The sequence below is a fragment of the Mauremys mutica genome, chromosome 1 (assembly GCF_020497125.1).
Source record: "Mauremys mutica isolate MM-2020 ecotype Southern chromosome 1, ASM2049712v1, whole genome shotgun sequence".
Lineage (NCBI taxonomy): Eukaryota > Metazoa > Chordata > Testudines > Geoemydidae > Mauremys > Mauremys mutica.
The window spans coordinates 148,996,761-149,018,114 of NC_059072.1; the positions used below are offsets into that span (position 1 = coordinate 148,996,761).

A 21,354-nucleotide genomic window follows, 5' to 3' on the forward strand; every position below is an offset into this window, starting at 1 on the left:
TAGAGTTCTGGTAATCTGTCCATTAACGTACCAGTGACAAAGCAGATCTTTTGAAAATAGGGCTTCTAGGTACTGCAATAATAATACTAATTAAGAATAATAATATCACTAACTCATATTGTCATTTTTAGACTTTTTAATTGTAATTTTGCTATCAATCTGAACCCCCTGCACAGCATTTCAATTAAAAAAGAGCCGGGGTGAGACTTTCCAAAGCACCTTGCATTTTGACTATGCTGTTCCCATTGAAACAATGGATTTAATGGGAACTGAGTTTTACAAATAATGAGCACAACTGAATGCCCCATCTTATGTCTTTAACAGCTCACATCATACATTGCTCTCAAGTGATGGTTCTATATGTGTGATGTTCATTGACTCATAAAATGTATCTTCTTTATTAATGAGGCAGATCCATGATCTGTGAAAGAGGGATAGATAGAAAGAGGCAGACAGAAAAAGAGAAGTAGGAAAGGTTGAGGTGAAGGGTCAAGAGTGCAGAAAGAGACTTTAAAAGCTCTGCCTAAGTTTAGTTGCGTTTCCCAGAAGCCAGAGGCTGTATTCAAGCCTCACAATGTTTTGAGGCTCTCATCTCCCCCAGTCCTGAATACAATCCATGCAGAGGTCTATACTAAAAGGGAACCACTAATCCTACCAACACATTCTACATCATCATAAACTGTTGCAATACACTCCTATTTTTAGACTGTATACTCCCTGTTCCTCGACTGTTATAAGAGAAGTTCCCTGTTTAAGATCTCCAGTATATATCAGAGTACAAGGGGGGGAGGCAGGTTTATTTCACTTATATATGTGGCTCCTTGTGCAGAAAGATTGTCTCCTCCATTACCGTGATATCCAGGTCATTTGGGTCACATGTCTGGAAGTAGCGTTTGAACCGCATGGTGGTGAAGGTCTCATCCTCTGTTAGTGACAGCAGCTGATAGTCCTGACTCTTGTCCTCCTCGAGAGTTTCCTCATCCACAGCATGCCAGTCCTGGATTGGACATGGAGAGAGACATCAAATCAAATGAGGAAACAACACAGAGAGAAGAGAAGTAACTTCTCTTCACATCCTGAGACAGCATCTCTCTAAATAGCACTGATGGGAACTGAATAATTCTTAAAGTAACTATGACATTGAAAGGCCCCTCTGCCTTCACTGCGAGTTTCCTACAAATCAGAGAAACACAATAGACACCTATATAGTGTCAGAATGACTTTTGGTAATCCAGACTATAGATGGTCAGAAAAATTTAGATAAAACTTTTTTTCACTGAAAAGTGTCATTTAGTCAAAACCAGCATGCTTCATGGAAACATATAGGTTTCAATACAAATTTAATCAGGAAGGTTTCTCAGATCCAGGATACTGGGAGGAGAGGGAACGCAGAATTTTTCTAACCATCAAGCTATAGCAGGGCCGCCCAGAGGATTCAGGGGGCCTGGGGCAAAGCAATTTTGGGGGCCCCTTCCATAAAAAAAATTGCAATACTATACAATACTATTGCAGGGCCCGGCGCAAATTTCCCTACTTGCTCCGCCGCCCCCCCCCCCTCCATGGGCGGCCCTGGGAAAAATAAACCTTCTGCATCTTGGCACAAACCCAGTTTTGAGAAAACTTCTTTACAAGGTATCACAGGCTCTCAGCATCAGCTAATGCTAAAAGGCACTAAAGCTCATTAAAAGGCTTGGACAAATATTTTTCGTCAACACTTTTTCTGGATCGAAAACTAGGGGTTTTAAAAAGCAGAAAAAAATCACGGACAATGTCTGCTTTCCTTCAAAATTTGTTGTGATTTTTTTAATTGAAAAGCTGAAATTAGTCTGCCAAAACCTGAATATGGTTTGGGGTTTCAGAAGTGTGTGGCCAAATATTTGCTGCTTGCTGTGTTTGATTGTTTAAAGAAACAATAAAAACATTCTGCTTAAAAAAAATCCAAAACTTTTGAACCACCTTAGCTTGTGACCAAACACCTGAGCCCATCCAGTCAGAAATTTTTCCAGGTTTCTGATACCCTGCTGGCTTCCTTGATTCATATCTGTCTCCATAACTTTGGGTTCATTTAGGTTAGAACATAAGAACAACCATACTGGGTCAAACCAAAGGTCCATCCAGCCCAATATCCTGTCTGTCGACAATGGCCAATGCCAAGTGTCCCAGAGGGAGTAAACCTAACACGTAATGATCAAATGATCTCTCTCCTGCCATCCATCTCCACCCTCTGACAAACTGAGGCTAGGGACACCATTCCTTACCCATCCTGGCTGATAGCCATCAATGGACTTAACCTCCATGCATTTATCTGTTTCCTACAGACTGGCTCCATGGGGTCCCTCACAAACTGGAGACGGTTACTGTGGGTTTGTCTTTAGTATAGCTTATGTACATATTCCATGAACTGAGCATTTGAGCTTGTTCCAGAATCTGGGATGAGTCTGTGTTGTGAAAACTGAAATGGTCAAAATAGCACATGCATGTGAATGGACACAGGGTGCTAAAATTAAATTAACCCAGGGGTTCTCAAACTGGGGGTCAGGACCCCTTGGGGGTCACAAGCTTATTACTGGGGGTCACGAGCTCTCAGCCTCCATCTCAAACCCCGCTTTGCTATTTATAATAGTGTTAAATATATAAAAAAGTGTTTTTAATTTATGGGGGGGGGTTGCACTCAGAGGTTTGCTATGTGAAAGGGGTCACCAGTATAAAAGTTTGAGAACCAGTGAATTAACCCCTCTGAAGCCTCAGGGAACGCAGGGGAGGGGGGCCTCCCTTGGTAGGGTTGGGAAGGATATTGGGAAGGATATTGCTCTTCTCATGTGATTCCCTCCCTCAGTGGCTAATTTTAAATGAAGCTACCCTCCCTTGCCATGAATCTCTCTATGGCACTGAAATTAAATATAGACTATAATTTGGCATTTGAGAAGTGAAAGGGATGGTATCCCTAATGGAAAAGCTAACAGCTTGGCTCTTCTGCAAGCCTCAAACTGCTGAATGAGCTTTAAAGTAGGGAAGGCTGTGCCTCCCTAACAGCCTGGCCCTGCCCCCTATCTGACCCCCACCCACTTCCTGCCCTCCGACTGCCTGCCCCCCTCAGAATCCCTGACCCATCCTGCTCCTTGCCCCCTCACTGTCCCCCAGAGACCCCACCCCCAACCACCACCCCGGGACCACACCCCTGCTCCCTGTCCCCTGACGGCCCTGACCCCTATCTAACCCCCCTGAGTCCTGACAGACCCCCGGAATGCCCACAATCCAACCCCTCCATTCCCTGTCCCCTGTCCACCTCCCCAACCTCTGCCCCCTCCCTGTGCCCTGACTGTCCCCGGGACTCCCTGCCCTTTATCCAACCCCCCCGGCTTCTTACCCCCGGCTTCCCCCTCACCCGGAGCCTCAGCGCATCCAGGAGCATCCCTGGACAGCTACAGCATGGCTCTGGCTGGGTAAGGGGGCAGGGCTGTGAGCTCAGCCTAGATCTCGCAGCCCCGCCCCATTACGCAGCTCTGAGCGGGGAGGGGCTCAGGCCCCACCGGAGCCATGCTGCAGCTGTCCAGGGACGCTCCTGGATATGCTGAGGCTCCGGGAGAGGGGCAGAGATGGGGTTGGGTCGGGCTGGGGCCGGGGAAGGAGCCTCAGCCATTCTCGTGGAGGCCCCTGCGGAGCCCGGGGCCTGGGGCAAATTGCCCCACTTGCCCCCCCCCACCCGGGTGGCCCTGAGCTATAGAGTCTCTCTCTTACACACACTTTTTCTGACCACCCTTAATCCTGACCCATATCAGCTGAAGAACTAAACATCAGTCTCTTACTGGTGTGTGTCACATGATCAATTTCAGAAGTATACTAAACTGAATCTTTGACAAAAATGAAGCAAGTGAAGAAGTCAATAGAGCAGATGATTAAAAGAGCTATGCACCCAGCATCTCCCATTGTAACACTTATGAGCAGATTTTCAAAAGAGATCGGCACCCAGCCTTTTAAAAATGAGCCCTGGTTATGGGTGATGAACCCTTCTGAATATTCTGCCTAGCAGACTGCTTTATCAGTACAGTCACTATAAGAAAACCAAACACGTTTAGAATCTATACACACATACAAAGGGATTGAATGAGGTCATCAAAGGTGAGTGCTACCCTATGTCAAAGTTAGAATCAAGACTCACAATTTGTCAGACCACTCTGTTTTTATTAGCACAGCGCTCCGCCAATAACACTCAGATAACGTGAGTGCCCATGCAAGACCCAAACAGTCTTATTTATACAGATAACAGAGCGGGAATCAAACAAAGGGACAAAGAGAGAAAAACAGCAAAATTCACCTGGGGCATAGCATGCATATCCTACTTCCTTACTAACTCCTATAGATCTAAGGCTAATGCTTCACCAATTGCCCTTAAACGGTGCAATTGTTCTATGTTAATGTCTGTATTCCTGACACCTGGACTCCAGCATTCCAGCGATTTTCCTTAAAGGTACAGACAGCATTTATTTAATCCTATCTATTTTTGTAATATAATTAATTCTACTTTCACAATCCCTCCTTTTGGTCACGCTTCGCCATGACCAACGATGGACTGGGTTCCACATATTAACCGTTCTTTATCTTTTTGTTCATCAGCGATATTTAAAATCATCATATTAGCACTCTGTTTTGGGGCAGTCACCTGGGTGGCATGCCTTACACAATTTTGGGTACAACAGGAGACTAACTGAAAACATACAAAAATTATTAGGATTCCAAACAGGATAGTCAGGGCTCCCTGAAACAACCAGTTTCCTAGGCCAGAGAAATTGAACAGGTTGCTTAGCCACTTCCATAAAGAACTCGGCTCTTCATGGGGAAGATATGCGATTTGTTCTAAGTGGCTAGCGCGATCTATTACCTCATTGGTATTGTCAGGTATATACACACAACATTCTTTTCCAATGAGTGCACAGGTCCCTCCTTTGGCCGCCAGCACTATGTACAATGCCTGACGTTTTTGGAGGGCCACCTGTCGGATCGCCCCTGTTTCTTTGGCCAGGGCTCTTAAACTTTCTCCAGTTTTATTTGCCATTATTTTAACTACTTCTTTTAACCTCAGGAGCCTTTTTGCCTGGTGTATTACTCCCCCAAGTGGGTTAAAGGAACTGCCAATAGTCTCTTCCCAGGTGTCATTACTGTTCCATATTGTGTTAAACGGACAAGGTCCTCCAGTGGGTCTGGGGAATTGAGTGGGATAGCCAGGACAGGAACATCAGTTTGAGAGTGGGCTGGGATGTGGCTGCAGACCCAGCATTTAGAAATATTAAGGGTCTGAGCTATCCACACTTGCTGCTGGATAAAAGAATTGTCATTGTGGACTCCCCAGACCTTCAGACACCAACAGCCGAGGAACAGGCACCACCAGAGGTGCATGTTGGAGGCAGGGCCCTTCTGGTTCTGACAACCTCAACTGAGGGAACTGTAGTCACAGTTTTATGTCCACCGGGCAGCAGGCGCTAGGCTCACTACTGCTTTTTCTTGGGCCTTGCTTTAGGTAGTCGTCTGCTTCTGGCAACTCTTACGAGAACGTAGATTGTAAGGTATTGCAGGCTGTTCCTCTACGTCATCTTCTGGAGTCAAAATTGACTCTGCGTGGTCCTGAGGTGATGATTGGTTCGCTGGGGGTGGTGCATTCTTACACTGCAAAGCATGTATCCATGCTGCGGATGCCAGAAAGTTTAACAGCCGTCTGGGTAGTAAGCAGTGCCTGATGATTGTTTGATGCTCTTTAAGTCTTTTTGCTTCTTTCCTTGACTCTGGCTATAACAATGACCTTCACACCTTATCTTTTCCTGATGCATTAATTCCTCATTCACACAAACAGATTGAGAATACAAACAGTAGTATTTTATATCGAGCAAAAAAGGCATTGCAAATTAAACCTTGCTAAGTTTTACAATTAATAACCAAGACAATTTACATTGAGACCCAGGCCTTCAATGTTTCTCTAATTTACTTAACATAGACACAATAGAGAATTCTGTCTTTTACTACCTAAATCTTAAAACAAAGAGTTAGAGAGGGCCCAATTTGTAATGCATATGGGAAAACAGAATCTTATAGTCCCAGAGGGTCATTTCTTTCTGCTATTCAAAAAGGGTGTCTAGCAGGATGAAATCAAATTATACTTTAATTCTTACGGGACATTATAAAATCCTGCTCCTACATATCCCCCTTTTGACACTAAGATTATTAATCGCCAGTGTCACTTCTTATTTAGTCCACATAATAGAAAATACTGGGATTTGGGCCTGTGGCTTTAGCTTTGCGTACATTTGTTTTATCCACCAGCACATTTTAAACATTTGAATTAAACACATACAATTTAAAACCAAAAACAATTAGGGGTAGTAACATTAGTATGCCAATAGTTGTGGGAGACCATCCAGATAATATGAATGGTTCTGTTTCCCACATTGTTTTGTTTGTTTGTTTTTGTTTTTAGGAACTATGTTACCTTTTTACCTTTTTAAACAGATGATTGGTAACTGTTTGCCATTCAATGCCAAGACTGATAGAGAACTCAGCTAAATCAGTGCTTACAGTAAGCTGAGACTTTTTGGTTGTGGCAAATAGTAAATGTGATTATTGGTAAACACAGTACTTACATTACATTACATTTGTCTACTGGTGGGTTGCTAACACTTTTATCCTTTTAAAACACTTCTTTCCAAGAATTAACACACACATTGCCCGTTATACAATACTTTGGTCTAATTATTAATTTTATCCCACATACAGGATCCTAGTGAGATGTCTTTACTACAGGGCTTTGGAGCAACAGGCATGGATAAGCATACCCACTTTTGAGGAGTCCACTTGGTACAACCTCTAGTGTCCAATAGTTTCCCTTCCTCCCAGCCCACTGGCTTGAGGTTTGAGGTAGCCAGAAGGATCCCAGGTGCAATCTGTGGAGTGGGCTAGCTTTCCATATCTTTGCTTCCAGAGCCTGTTGGTGTGCAATTTTAACAACAATTTCTTCACTTAACAAATTTTGTCTTACCGTACTGGAGACATACTGCATCCAGTTATATTGATTGTTTAATACCTATTTTTTTTCTTTGCTTTAACAGATGTATTAAAACCTTAATATTCTCTGATATTACCCAAAACATTTTATGTTCTAAATATCTGCATTTTAGTACATTCCATAGCTATTGCAGTATGGTTTTTTATTTAAACTTTTATTTGTTTTTTTTTTAATAGGTTGTTCTGTAGCTGGTATTAGCTTTTTCTGATTTTCTGAAAGACAAAAATAACATTTTTCTACCCCTTTCAGGGTGGCATTGATTGTTGCTTAAAAGATTCCTTTCTTTTACAAATACCCTTACTGATTGCAGGCAAAACAGAGGAATTACCCCCATATTTTCCTGTGTGTGTGTTTTAAGTTTATTCACAGGTAATAGCTGAGAAGCATCATTACCATATTACCTTCAAGGATTTTTCCAAAAATCATACACACTATACGTTGTTACAGGGGTACTTACTAACATTAAATTTATTTCAATGTTTAATATTAACAATAACATTTAGCATCAAATCTCTTAAAGGGATCTTGTTATACCATGTCTTTTATTTAGGCAATTTCTTTTGTGCTGGCAGTTTTCACCTTCCTTTATCAGTTAGGTAATTTGCATCAACACAGGCGTGGCTTTTGGATTCAAAGCCATCAGCAGAGCTCAGAGACTCTGTCTTAAAAGGGACACAATCAACTTCCACCAGAGTTTTGATTTCTTTCCACTTTCAACTCCTGCTTACAAAACACACAGAGATCTGAAAAAGAAAACAGTCTATTGCGGCTCTTTTTGGAGCCCTAATAGGATTTTAATTCAGTAGCATATTTCATTTGTATTTCTTTTACCCCTTTTTACAATATACACTGCACATGTCCTAGGGAAAAAGCACATTTCTTCTATACTACAACTTTTTTTTTTTAAACATTAGCCATATCAATTTTTACATACGACGTAACTATTTCTTTTTTTCTTACAGAGTTTTCATGTACCCTTATCAAAAGTGACAGTCTGATTACATAGAGCCATTTTAAGGCTCAGTGTTTTTAACATTGCTTCTTTTTGTTTTGTGCACCTCACCTCTGCTGTTGCTTCAGAGGGGCACTGTTAAAAAAAATTTTTTTATTCTTTCACTACAGCTCTTATCTGCTATTGTTACCAAAAAAAACCCAACAACCAACCAAACAAAAAGACTCCAGAATCTCTTCCTATTCTCCTGATTTTGACTGCCCTATTGCAGCCATGACTTGGTTTTTATTTAAAAAAATATTTTAAATTTTATAAAGAATCAAGTTACCCCTTAAGGGTTAAATGCTAAATCCCAAAGCCAAACAACACTAATTACCTGTGTCTTGCAAAAAGGTCTGTCAGTTTTGCAACTTTGAATTAAGAGTCAAATGAATTTTTAGTGGCATTAAAAACAAAAACAAAACTAATTTATCTTACACCTACAAAACAGGAGTTTTACAAACCAGATGTGCTGGTTTAGATTCTTAGAACTTTACATATTTTCACAGACAAATAGATACATACACATTTTCACAAAATTTAACTGCTTAATTCTCTCCAGCCTTTGTAGAGTTAACTTTTCACTCTCTCTCCTTAAATCACTTGTTTTTCTCCCAAAATAACACCTTTATCACCTCAGATTTCACCATTTTAAGTATTGTTCCAGGGGTTCATGCCTGCACTTACTGCTTTTCTTACTCCTTACACTATGCCCTTAGGGCTTCCAACCTGTTTTTCAGTTTCTTTATCTGTTGTTTGCCTGCTTTTAAGGGGTTTGGATCGATCCGGGGTGGAGGTTTTTTTTTTTGAGAACGGGGTAAAGGGGAGCGCTCGGTCTGGTGGTGGGAGAGGAGGCTTTTAATAAAGCTTTTAACCTATTATTTGAATATTTGAGAGAGGCGAGTTTTGATTTTGTCCAGCTATGATTTGCCTCTTCCCACCACTGAATGAAACAATTAACCTCTTCTTTAGCCAATTTAGCTTTAGGTTGGCCGAGTTTGTCATTTAAGACGTCCACTCGGTCTTTGTTCCAAGATTTTAACAGTGGCCACTGAGTTTTGGGATCCCCCTGAGTTAGCCTAGACCATTTTTCCAGAAATTTACAGGAGTCCGGACCCTTCTTACAGGAGTCTGGACCCATCCTAAATATATAAAATGAGCCAGCGTTCGTTTAGGGAACTGTCCTGACTTAGACGTCTGGTTATCCATACAGGAGGACTTCACACACCAATCGCACAAGAAGGAAATTCGGGTTCGTCGGAGCAACACACAAAAGGAGCCCACAGGCTACTGCCTCAATTGCCCTTGCTTTCACACCAGGGGTTTTACCCAAAGTGTGGTGCGGCTGCAATTGTGCAGATTCCACTCACTCAGACCGCCGGGACAGGAACCCCTTGGTCGGCCGATCCCCGGACAGAGATGGCACCCAGACTCAAACACTCCACAGGAAGACAGATAGACACAGAGACAGGACAGTCCTCAGTCCGGACAAAACACAGAAATAATTACCTGCCCAGATTCCTGATGTCAGATCCCGGGATCCCTACCAGAACAGAGTGGGAACCAACACGTTCGATGGCGTAGACTTCACTGTGGTCGTGCGCCTTTCCGTTCTGGTGGAGGACCGCTCGGGCCAAATGCCCAGGTGCCGGCTGCCACGGTCGTCCCACAAAACGGTCAGGAATCACACAGCCCCAGTGAAGACGGTTGCCATCTCGGTGGAACCTCCAAATTGTCAAAGTTAGAATCAAGACTCACAATTTGTCAGACCACTCTGTTTTTATTAGCGCAGCGCTCCGCCAATAACACTCAGATAATGTGAGTGCCCATGCAAGACCCAAACAGTCTTATTTATACAGATAAAAGAGCGGGAATCAAACAAAGGGACAAAGAGAGAAAAACAGCAAAATTCACCTGGGGCATAGCATGCGTATCCTACTTCCTTACTAACTCCTATAGATCTAAGGCTAATGCTTCACCAATTGCCCTTAAACGGTGCAATTGTTCTATGTTAATGTCTGTATTCCTGACACCTGGACTCCAGCATTCCAGCGATTTTCCTTAAAGGTACAGACAGCATTTATTTAATCCTATCTATTTTTGTAATATAATTAATTCTACTTTCACACCTATGAGAACAGGAGAAGATGTCAGGTCAGATTTTTAAAGATATTTAGATGCTTAAAGATACAGATAAATGCATAGTGGGATTTTCAAAAGTGCCTAGGTGCCCATCTCACATTGTTTTCAATGAGAATTAGGCTTCTAGTGCTTTCAAAAATCCTAATAGGTACCCATGTGAATCTCTAGGTTCCTAAATACCTTTAAAAATGTGGCCTGTCATGCCTAGACTTCAAAATACAAGAGCATTTTCTGTACTGCTGCAAGTCAAGGGTTTTGGCAAGTTGACTCAATACAGAAAATGCAAAATTCAACTCTCCTTTTGGGAAATAGATGTTTAAGTGACTTCCCTCCAGGATTGCCTCAGGATCAGAGGGATGCAACAAAGCATGAAATCCTACATCTTGAGACCAGAAGTGAATAGGGCAGAATCATTGAGGATCTGATGATTTGGAGCAAAACCAAGGAATTGTATTATGTTCTGCAGCCTGCCACAGAAAAGAATTTAAAGTAAACAGGAACCAGGCCGGGCTGAATGAGATTAGTCATGCAGGACAAATATGTAGTGAGAATAAATTTCAACCGGCCCAAGGAAGATGGAGACAACTGTATAAATGAAACGACTCCAAAACAAGATTCACAGCATGTTATCACATCCAAGCAAATTCACCCCTAATTTCTCATCATTAAGGGCTCCACACAGAATACTTCTTGAGGACAGTACAGAATGGCACTGCAATAATAGACAAGAGATCCACCCCCACAATGTATACTCCTGGGTTTTGTCTAGTTTCAGACTATTGTCCATGGATCAGTAGTGGTCTGCACAGCATTTGGTGGTGGTGCACAAACAGCTGGTGTTTTTCTCCTTATTTCCAGCTTCAAAATTGCATTAAATCACCTGTACACATTCATCAACTACCTTCCTAATGCTACTTATCTGTGTAAGCAGTTGAAGAGTTATGTGATTATGAATGGGAAGGGAGGTGATCAATGTAATTGTAAATGTGACAGGAGGTGGCCCTTAATCGCAACTGAGAAAGGTGGTGCCGTCAAGATATGCTCTGTGACTGAAATATAGTCCATACACTATGAAAGAGTTTGAGGAATCCCCCCACACCTTTGAAATGGACAAAAAACAAAACTTCCTATGACAGGAGGCCCCTATATCACCCTATAATATCACTACCTCACTCCCATCAACCCATCCCATTTCAAATTAACAAGCAGAACACCTTGCTTAACTATGTGCTCAGAATATTTTTCTGGTACAAAGTACATTTTTTTCAATTAAGTGCATTTAATGTAAGATTCTTTGCCAAGTGGAGTGCCCTTTATCAATTATGACTGTGCAAGCATTTAAATGTGAGCATATTTCCCCAGGACAGGAGTTTATCGTGGGATAAGAGGAAACATTTTTATAAGAGCCCCTTGTGAATATTTTGGTAACGCATCTCTGCTCCTTGGGGTGACTATCCAAAACCTAGTATCACTTCCACTGAATTTCCTGATACCCAGCTGACATTCTTTTTTTCTGCTCAATTTCACCTCCATTGCCTCTAATTGTAGCTTCTCAGATCCCTCTAAACCACTCCTTTACCAAGCTGGGAATCACATTACAGAGGGGAGTTTGAAAATGCCTCCTTTGTTTTCTATTCTTTGAAATTCCCCTTTGTGTTACTTTATTTACTAAGCTAAAAATGCAAAGATGAATAGTCCCAAAATGAGTTACACAAAAGCCAATAAACAAAATAAGTATTAAAAACTAAAAGTAAAATCATTCACTATAGACATTTCTTAACCCTGAGACTTATTTGGAAAAATATCTCTCACTCTTGAGAAAGACAGAGAAAAAGATTAAGAGAGAGAGGGAGAGAAAGCAATGTACACATACATACATACTACATCTACACTACATCTACACTAAACTGTATGGTTCTCATTTTTACCATATAACTGTAAAATAAATCGATTGGAATATAAATATTGTACTTACATTTCAGTGTATAGTATTAGAGCAATATAAACAAGTCATTGTCTGTATGAAATTTTAGTTTGTGCTGACTTCGCTAGTGCTTTTTATGTAGCCTGTTGTAAAACTAAGCAAATATCTAGATGAGTTGATGTACCCCATGGAAGACCTCTGTGTACCCCCATGGGTACACATACCCCTGGTTGAGAATCAATGAAATAAACCATACATGATTTCCCCTCTCTCTAGTCATAGGAGTCATTGAACTGGTGGACCAGGGACTTTCATTAGAGCATGGGCATGTTAGTAACAAGAAGCATGCAGTGTTTTCAGGTACGTATCTAGGTGAGGGCAGGTAGCAGGTGTGTCTGTATGAGCATGTATAGTGGTGAGGGATATAGGTGTGAACCTAGCTGCATGTTGACTGCATGTGTGTTGGTGCATCAGCCATGTGTTAGCATGACTATACTGCTTCTGGAAGCATCCTCTGATCTGATAGTAGATGGAACAACCCAAACTTATTTAAATCTTCCTGCTTGTGAACTCAGCCCGCATAGAATCCTGCCTTGAATGCAGTAGGTGTAAAGCATGACCCTCTGCAAAGGGGGAAGGAGGGGAAATGTTTTCAACTTACAGAGAAATAGATGCTGCCATTGGGGAAAACGCCCCCGACCACAATGTCAGACCCAGGCAACTCTCCATGAGGGCTAAATCCAAATGCCACCCAGCCAGTAGTGTGGACCCGGAGCTCAAAGGTCATCATTTCCTCTGCATCATGGTCCCAGCGCAGGAAGATCATGTTTGAGTGGTCCAGGAAAGCAGAGAAACGCAATGGGGGAGGTGAGGGCTGGCTGGAGCAGAGGCATGGGATGGACAAGAGGAAGAGAAAGCTCTTGGTCCACAGGAGGCTCATTATCTTCATCAGGATCAGGGTAGCCTCTCTCTCATGCTGATCCCCTGGGCTGGATGCTCTGAGGTAAGGGGTCCAACTTATATGGATGTCTAGCGAGGCAGGGCCTGGTGCCAAAGAGGAAGGGCAGCAACTTGTTCTACATCTGATTAAGTAGATGGCACAAAGTCAACACGTTACATAATACACCTTGGTGCCATGCCCGGGGGAGACAGGTATCAGGGACCCTATGTGCTAGTGTCACGAGATATTGAACAGCTCTTTGGACCCACCTGGACGCAGGAGGGGACTCAGCATTCCCAGCCAAACTGGTATTCTGAGAGCCAGCATGTTACCTCAGTTCACAAAGAGAAAGGATTTCTTTTAAGGACACCTCTCATCAGCTCGCCCCTATCTTGGAAAGGCTGGAGTGAGCCCCAATCATTCATTAGTATCACATAGTCATTAGCTGTGAGGGTCATTCAGAAGCAATATGTTGGTGAATCTCAGTCCATTCCTCATGGGAAGAGAGTCTGCATCAGAAAAAGAACCATCAGTTGGGCCAGTCCCAGTGTCAGTATCAGGAAAAAGACTGTGAGTGCTGGAGACTGCATTCCCTTCATGGAATTGGGTCCATCACAAGTAATAGCCTTTGTCCAAATGATAGCACTCAGAATAGTTTGCAGAATTCAATAACAGTGGAAGACGGAGAGCGAGAGACAGAGATTAAAAAGTGCCCATGTCCTAATATTTTTAACTTATCTCCCCCACCCTGTATCCTTACCCAGCTGATTTTGTCATCCATTTCTTATGTCTTGTCTTTTAGAGTGTAAGCTGTTTGGGCCAGAGACTGTCATTTACCATATGTTACCTAGGAACACAATAGATCCCCATCATCTGATGTTTTAAAATCAAGACTATCTGTCTTTCTAAAAGATATGCGGCTTTGATGCAGGCATTATTGGATGAAAATCTCTGGCCAGTGTTATACAAGTCAGACTAGATGATCAGAATGGTTCCTTCTGGCCTAATCTATGATTCTACGTTTACACAGCACCAGCATAATGGGGCCCTGGCCTGATTCACCTCTAGGCACTACCACCACCAAAATAGTAATAGTATAAAGGCAAAAAAATTCCCCTTGGGTTCTGAAATAATATGAAAACCGTCAATGAGACAGAGAAAAAGAGAGAGTCTGTTCTGGGTGGTTGGAGCTGCAGAGAGAAGGTTCTCACACCTGGTGACATTTGGGGAAGGGACATAAAGGGGGCAAGTGCTGTGGTCCTTAAGCAGAGTTCCTGGGGCACATTGTAATGAAAATCCACATCTCTGAGGCAGGATGAAGGAATGTTTCAAATAGCAAGAGAGCTATTTTCAGTTCCTTCCTGCAATGCCTGGCAAGGGAGTGATGCATGGCCATGCTTTTTAGTAGTGGATGTGTGGGGCAGATTTTGAAGAGCAGGGACTTGAGGCCATTGTTACAATAGTTAAAGAAGGGGGATTTGAATAGTACAGAAGGGGATATGAATTAGAGAAACACCCTTGTCCCATGCATTGCCCCTTGATTGGGAGACTGGAACACCATCAAAACACTTTAACCCTCCCAGAGACATTATCAGTGTGCAGGAATATTATCAACAGTGGCGGGCCCCAGCAACCACCCAACCGGTTCTGCAGGGAGTGGCTTGTTTTTCCCCTGTTGCTTTGTCTCATCTCCAATATGTTCAGTTATATAAACCACTGTGATCTGTTCCCTCACCCCATGAGCCACAACTCACACCTGGGGGGGGGATTATTGTGTCAGGGGCTTGTTAGTTCTTTCTTTATACCTGCTAGAAATGCCCAGAACAGCCTTGCGTGTTAATCCGCTGGGACTGGCACTCCCAAAACAGATAGAGAACAGAGAAGGAAGGGTTTCTAATCAGATTCTTAGGGACAGGATGTAAGTGGATCAGGTTCCACATGTTATTCTTGGATCCAAGGTTATTTTGCTGACAGTCTTGCTGAAGACAGTGAATGTGTGTTTGTTGCATTCTAGCCTCTTTTTGTGAACAAAACTAAACCATTGCAAAATACAGCACAATTAATGTCTTCTGCTCAAGAGAGGGCCAGGACACATATCTTTGGGTACTGCAGGCAAGAGAGAGGTGCAGGCAGAGATGTGTGAGGATTTCAAGAATAGGATACCACACGATGCTGCATGTCAGGACTGAGGGGCACAGGCAAAGCTGTGTGGGGAGCTCAGGACTGGAAGAACAGGGGGCTGCAGGGCAGGATTGAGGGGCATTGACAGAGCTGAGTGTGAAATCCAGGACCAGGATAGCAGGGGGTGCTCCAAGACAGGACTGAGAGACATCAACAAAGGCTATGTGGGTGTATGAGTGTGTACAGAACAGCTCCTGCTCTGTCTGTCACTGGCCAGCCCCTGCTTTTGTTTTCATTGCCACAAATTCTAAACTCGTGCTCACTTTCTTTTGCAAAGGAAGGGCAGAGAATCTCTGCATCACATGGAGAGGATGTGAGATAAGAGGATGCACCTGAGACATTGCTGGAAGAGGCAACTATCTAGGGATTACATCAGGAGATATTTTAGCTGTGTGACAGAGCTTAGAGTTGCATGGTTTCTTTTAAGGAGGAGGATTTGCGCAAGATTCCCTGTCTCCATATCAGTGGTGACTGGCATGGGAGATATATCCAGGAACAGACCACACAAACTGACAATGAGAAACATGCCAAGAGAGATTATGAAATGAAAGAGGAGCTAAATGAGATAAAAACACCTTTAGAAGACTAAAACAGCAGAAGATCTAGGTGTAGAGTGAAAGGAGGAGGCTCAAATCCATAAGGCCAGCAGCACAATAGCAGCCTTGAGGACCTGTGTAACACAGGAGACAGAGACACCCACATAAGGAAAAGGGCAGACTGTCAAAAGCAGGCAGGGCAAACACCCCAAACCGGTGGTATGTTCAATAATCAGATTTCATTAAGCCAGTAACAGATGTGAACTCCTGGATGACTATAACAGTCCTACCATGGAGTCAGAGACAGTCCCCTTGGGCACTCCAGTCTATCTTGCCACTCAGGCAAGCTGGACTAAGTGATAAATGGTCACTTACACCAAAAATCACAAAATATTCAGGTTCCTTCCTGTCCCAAGAAACCAGTCACTTATCCCACATCAATTTGTACCTTAGAAGTCACATTAAAGACAATACTTGTAGCCAGTCCTGTAATAAATTAACTAAAGGTTTATTAACAAGGAAAAAGAAATGAGAGTTATTTACAGTTTAAAGCAAGCAAACATATATGCACAAATGAACTTCGGTCTGTGATTCAAAAGGTGACAGAGATGTAGTAATCAGTCACCACTAAATGTCTTTTTAGGGCTTAACTCAGGTCAACCTTGGGGCTCTCTGCTTTTTGTTTCTTAGCTTCAGCCCCTGTGAGAGTCCAAACAGAACTGAAATTTATGGAATAAGGCCTTCTGCATATGCTTCTCCATAGATAGATGGACCGATTCACAAAGCTTTTGTCCTATGATGGCCCACTTAATTTTGATCATCCTCCTGGGATGGGCGGGGGAGTCACTCTCCCCATCTGAGTTCACAGATTCAGAGCAGGCATTTGTACAATTACAAAACAAATTTATATTTTACCTTGTAGCATGGGATACAGACATTACAAGTGAGATTAATGTATGCAACAATTTACAAGCATTTTGTAGAGTCTAAACTCTAAATACATTCTTATAAGACTAATGGCTGTTGTGGCAAACCTAGGACAAATGGCTACAAAGGGAGGGGTAGTAATTAGTCCCAGAGGGGTTAAAAGGCCTCTCCCTATCCATTGAGGAGAGATAGCCATGGAGAAATAAGGTTCAGATGGAACAGGGGTTACCAGGGGAACTAATTAGGTTCAGCTGGCCCCAATTGCTGGAGACCTTTTTAAACCCTCCCTGGCATGGAAGCAGGGGGGGAGAGTGAGAGCAGCAGAGAAGCTGCCAGCAAGTAGGTTCAGCAGGACTCTGAACTCTTCCAGCAAGGAAGACTGCACTCTGTCCCCAGAAGGGGAGAAAATCGGCACAAGGGACTGACTGAGGGAAGGATCAGCCAGACCCTGCACGACCTGGAAGGATTTGCTTTGCCCAAGCCTGTGTCTCCAAGGCAAAAAGTGACTGAGCCAGCTGAGGAGAAGCAGGTACTTTGCCACACATGGTGTCAGGGGTGGGATGTGATAGTGAGTGAGGCTCTGTGGCAAGCCATCTCAGGGCAAGGTAAATCACACACACACAAAAAAGGAGGACGTAATGAAGGCGTTGATACAGGCCACTGCGGCTCAACAAGAGGCTACCAGAGTACAAGTGGCGGCCCAGCAAGAGTCAGTACGTGTCCAACAGGAGACAAACCAGCTGCTGATGAACCAGGCGGCCTAAGATCGAGCCACCCCGAATGAAGTAGTGAACCAGTTGAAAGCCTGGCCACGCTGATGCACGGGGCCCAGGGTACCTGGCTGCTACGGGAGAGCAACTATTTACAGAAGATGACAACAGACGATGATATAGAGGCATATCTCCTTGCATTCAAGAGGACGGCACTGCAAGAGGCCTGGCCCCGAGACCAGTGGGCAGGCCTCCTGGCTCCATTCCTGTGTGGGGAGGCCCAGAAGGCCTACTTTGACATGACCACAGAAGCAGCTATGGATTACCCCCAGCTGAAGGCGGAAATCCTGGTGAGGACAGGCATGACGCCAGCCATAAGGGCCCAGCGCTTCCATGAGTGGAAGTACCGGGATGACAAAGCATCAAGGTCCCAGCTATTTGACTTGATACACCTCACCCGGAAGTGACTCCGCCCCGAGACCCATGGGCCAGAGAAGGTAGTGGAAATCCTGGTATTGGACAGGTACATGAGGGGGTTGCCGCCAGACATACGAGGGTGGGTCCGCCAAAATGATCCCTCCTCTTATGATGAACTAGTTGCTCTCGTAGAGAGACACTTAGCAGCCCAAGAACTTTCTCGGACCACCGGGGAAGGGAGGTGCCAGAATCGGAGACCAGTCTCTGCACCGAGGCCCCGGTTTGCCCTAGCGCCAGGCTGGACAATGGAGGGGAAGAAGGAGGCGGAAGAGCAGCCGGCAGTCCTGGAGAGACTGGAGGACAGGGGGAGAAAGACTCGAGGGATAAATCCCAGGAGCCCAAAAAATAGGGGGCTGCCCCGAGCGGGGTACCGATGCTATGCCTGTGGCGAACTGGGGCATATTGCTGCCCAATGCCCAAATCTAGGAGAGCCTATGCAATGTGAACTGGGAGATATAGGGAGACCATGTGATCTAATAAGTCTAGTCGGGGTTGCGATGGTCCCTCATAGATACACTAGGCCCGTTAAGATGAATGGTATAGAGACCACAGCATTAATTGACTCGGGAAGTGCAATCACATTAGTCTCAGGGAAGTTGGTCAGGCAGGACTAACTATCCCGGGCCAAACGCTCGGGAATATCCTGTGTGCATGGGGATGTCAACTATTATCCAACCATCCCCGTAAGCATAGAAGTTCTCGGAAACCCCATTAAGGGTACGTCTTCACTACCCACCATATCGGCGGGTAGCAATCTATTTCTCGGAGTTCGATATATCGCGTCTCATCTAGACGTGATATATCGAACTCCGAACGTGCTTCCGTCGACTCCGGAACTCCACCACCATGAACGGCGGTGGCGGAGTCGATGGGGGAGCCACGGACTTCGATCCCGCGCCGTGAGGACAAGTAAGTACTTCGAACTAAGGTACTTCGACTTCAGCTACGCTATTCGCGTAGCTGAAGTTGCGTACCTTAGCTCAAACCCCCGTCCCCCCAGTGTAGACCAGGCCTAAGTTGACGGTGGGAGTAGTTCCGAAACTCCCCTACCCTGTCCTTATAGAACGAGACTTCCCGGGGTTTGATGGCCTACTCCCCGGGGACGAGGTAGAAGAAAATAATGACCCTGGGACCCAAGGTGTGGCCCAGATAGATGACCCTCCCCCAGCCTTCCATGAGTTTAGCCAGAATTTGTTCTCCCCGCCGGGGAAGTCCAGGAAGACTCGGAGGGAACGGAGGGCGGATAAAAGGAGGGGGATGAGGATCCTGACCCAGTACCAGAAGTCTATGCTGGCAGGGGAAAGAAGGGGCTCAGCTGACAGCAGGACTGGGTAGGCCATCAACAACCCTATCATTGGACCTGGTTCCCCAGGGGCTTTCCCCGAGGGGGAGACGGAGGTAGACCCCCCAGAATTTGGACAAATGGGGACCGCACGTGGGAATTTTGGTCAGGATCAGGCCAATGATCCCATATACCACAATATTCATAAGTAAGTAGTCGAGGTAAATGGGGTCCCAGTAGAGGGGAGAGTTAAGGGCCCAGGGCCGTATTATATGATTAAGAAGCAGGGGCGGCTCCAGGCCCCAGCACGCCAAGCGCGTGCTTGGGGCGGCATGCCGCGGGGGGCGCTCTGCTGGTCAGCAGGAGGGCGGCAGGCGGCTCCGGTGGACCTCCCGCAGGCGTGCCTGTGGAGGGTCCGCTGGTCCCGCGCGGCTCCGGTGGACCTCCCGCAGTCGTGCCTGTGGAGGGTCCGCTGGTCCCGCGCGGCTTTGGTGGTGCCGTGGGACCAGCGAACCCTCCGCAGGCACACCTGCGGGAGGTTCATCGGAGCTGCGGGACCGGTAACCGGCAGAGCGCCTCCCGCGGCATGCCGCCCTGCTTGGGGGGGCGAAATGTGTAGACCTGCCCCTGTTAAGAAGGATCTGCTATATAGAGTAGTCCGGGTCCAAGAGCAAGTCATAGAACAACTCTTGGTTCCCCGGAAGCATTAGAGGGCGGTAATGGATCTGGCCCACAGTCATCTGTTCAGGGCCCATCTAGGAGTAGATAAGATCCTTGATCGGATTCTACAGAGGTTTTTTTGGCCTGGCATTTATGCGGGAGTCCGGTGATATTGTACCTCCTGTCCGGAATGCCAAATAGAATCATAGAATCATAGAATCTCAGGGTTGGAAGGGACCTCAGGAGGTCATCTAGTCCAACCCCCTGCTCAAAGCAGGACCAAACCCAACTAAATCATCCCAGCCAGGGCTTTGTCAAGACTGACCTTAAAAACCTCTAAGGAAGGAGATTCCACTACCTCCCTAGGTAACCCATTCCAGTTCTTCACCACCCTACTAGTGAAAAAGTTTTTCCTAATATCCAACCTAAACCTCCCCCTGTGCAACTTGAGACCATTACTCCTTGTTCTGTCATCTTCTACCACTGAGAACAGTCTAGATCCATCCTCTTTGGAACCCCCTTTCAGGTAGTTGAAAGCAGCTATCAAATCCCCCCTCATTCTTCTCTTCTGCAGACTAAACAATCCCAGTTCCCTCAGCCTCTCCTCATAAGTCATGTGCTCCAGCCCCCTAATCATTTTTGTTGCCCTCCGCTGGACTCTCTCCAATTTATCCACATCCTTCTTGTAGTGTGGGGCCCAAAACTGGACACAGTACTCCAAATGAGGCCTCACCAGTGCTGAGTAGAGGGGGATGATCACATCCCTTGATCTGCTGGAAATGCCCCTACTTATACAACCCAAAATGCCATTAGCCTTCTTGGCAACAAGGGCACACTGTTGACTCATATTCAGCTTTTCGTCCACCGTAACCCCTAGGTCCTTTTCTGCAGAACTGCTACCCAGCCATTCGGTCCCTAGTCTGTAGCAGTGCATGGGATTCTTCCGTCCTAAGTGCAGGACTCTGCACTTGTCCTTGTTGAACCTCATCATATTTCTTTTGGCCCAATCCTCTAATTTGTCTAGGTCCCTCTGTATCCTATCCCTACCCTCCAGCGTATCAACCACTCCTCCCAGTTTAGTGTCATCTGCAAACTTGCTAAGGGTGCAGTCCACACCATCCTCCAGATCGTTAATGAAGATATTGAACAAAACCGGCCCCAGCACCGACCCTTGGGGCACTCCACTTGATACCGGCTGCCATCTAGACATGGAACCATTGATCACTACCCGTTGAGCCCGACCATCTAGCCAGTTTTCTATCCACCTTACCATCCATTCATCCAGCCCAGACTTCTTTAACTTGCTGGCAAGAATACTGTGGAAGACTGTATCAAAAGCTTTGCTAAAATCCAGAAATAGTACATCCACTGCTTTCCCCTCATCCACAGAGCCGGTTATCTCGTCATAGAAGGCAATTAGGTTAGTCAGGCATGACTTGCCCTTGGTGAATCCATGCTGACTGTTCCTGATCACTTTCCCCTCCTTTAAGTGGTTCAGGATTGATTCCTTGAGGACCTGTTCCATGATTTTTC

The 21,354-nt window shown here is 44.9% G+C and overlaps 1 protein-coding gene across 1 annotated transcript in view; it reads right to left on the bottom strand.

Annotated features, from left to right (window-relative positions):
- Positions 1-12,934, bottom strand: part of LOC123349491 (putative DBH-like monooxygenase protein 2) — a 37,732-nt gene extending 24,798 nt beyond the window's left edge. The window contains exons 1-2 of the mRNA XM_044987673.1: positions 12,770-12,934; positions 851-997 (exon numbers count right to left, since the gene is read on the bottom strand). Of these exons, the coding sequence (XP_044843608.1) occupies positions 851-997; positions 12,770-12,934 (312 nt within the window). The remainder of the gene's footprint in view (positions 1-850; positions 998-12,769) is intronic.
- Between the last annotated feature and the right edge of the window lie 8,420 nt (positions 12,935-21,354).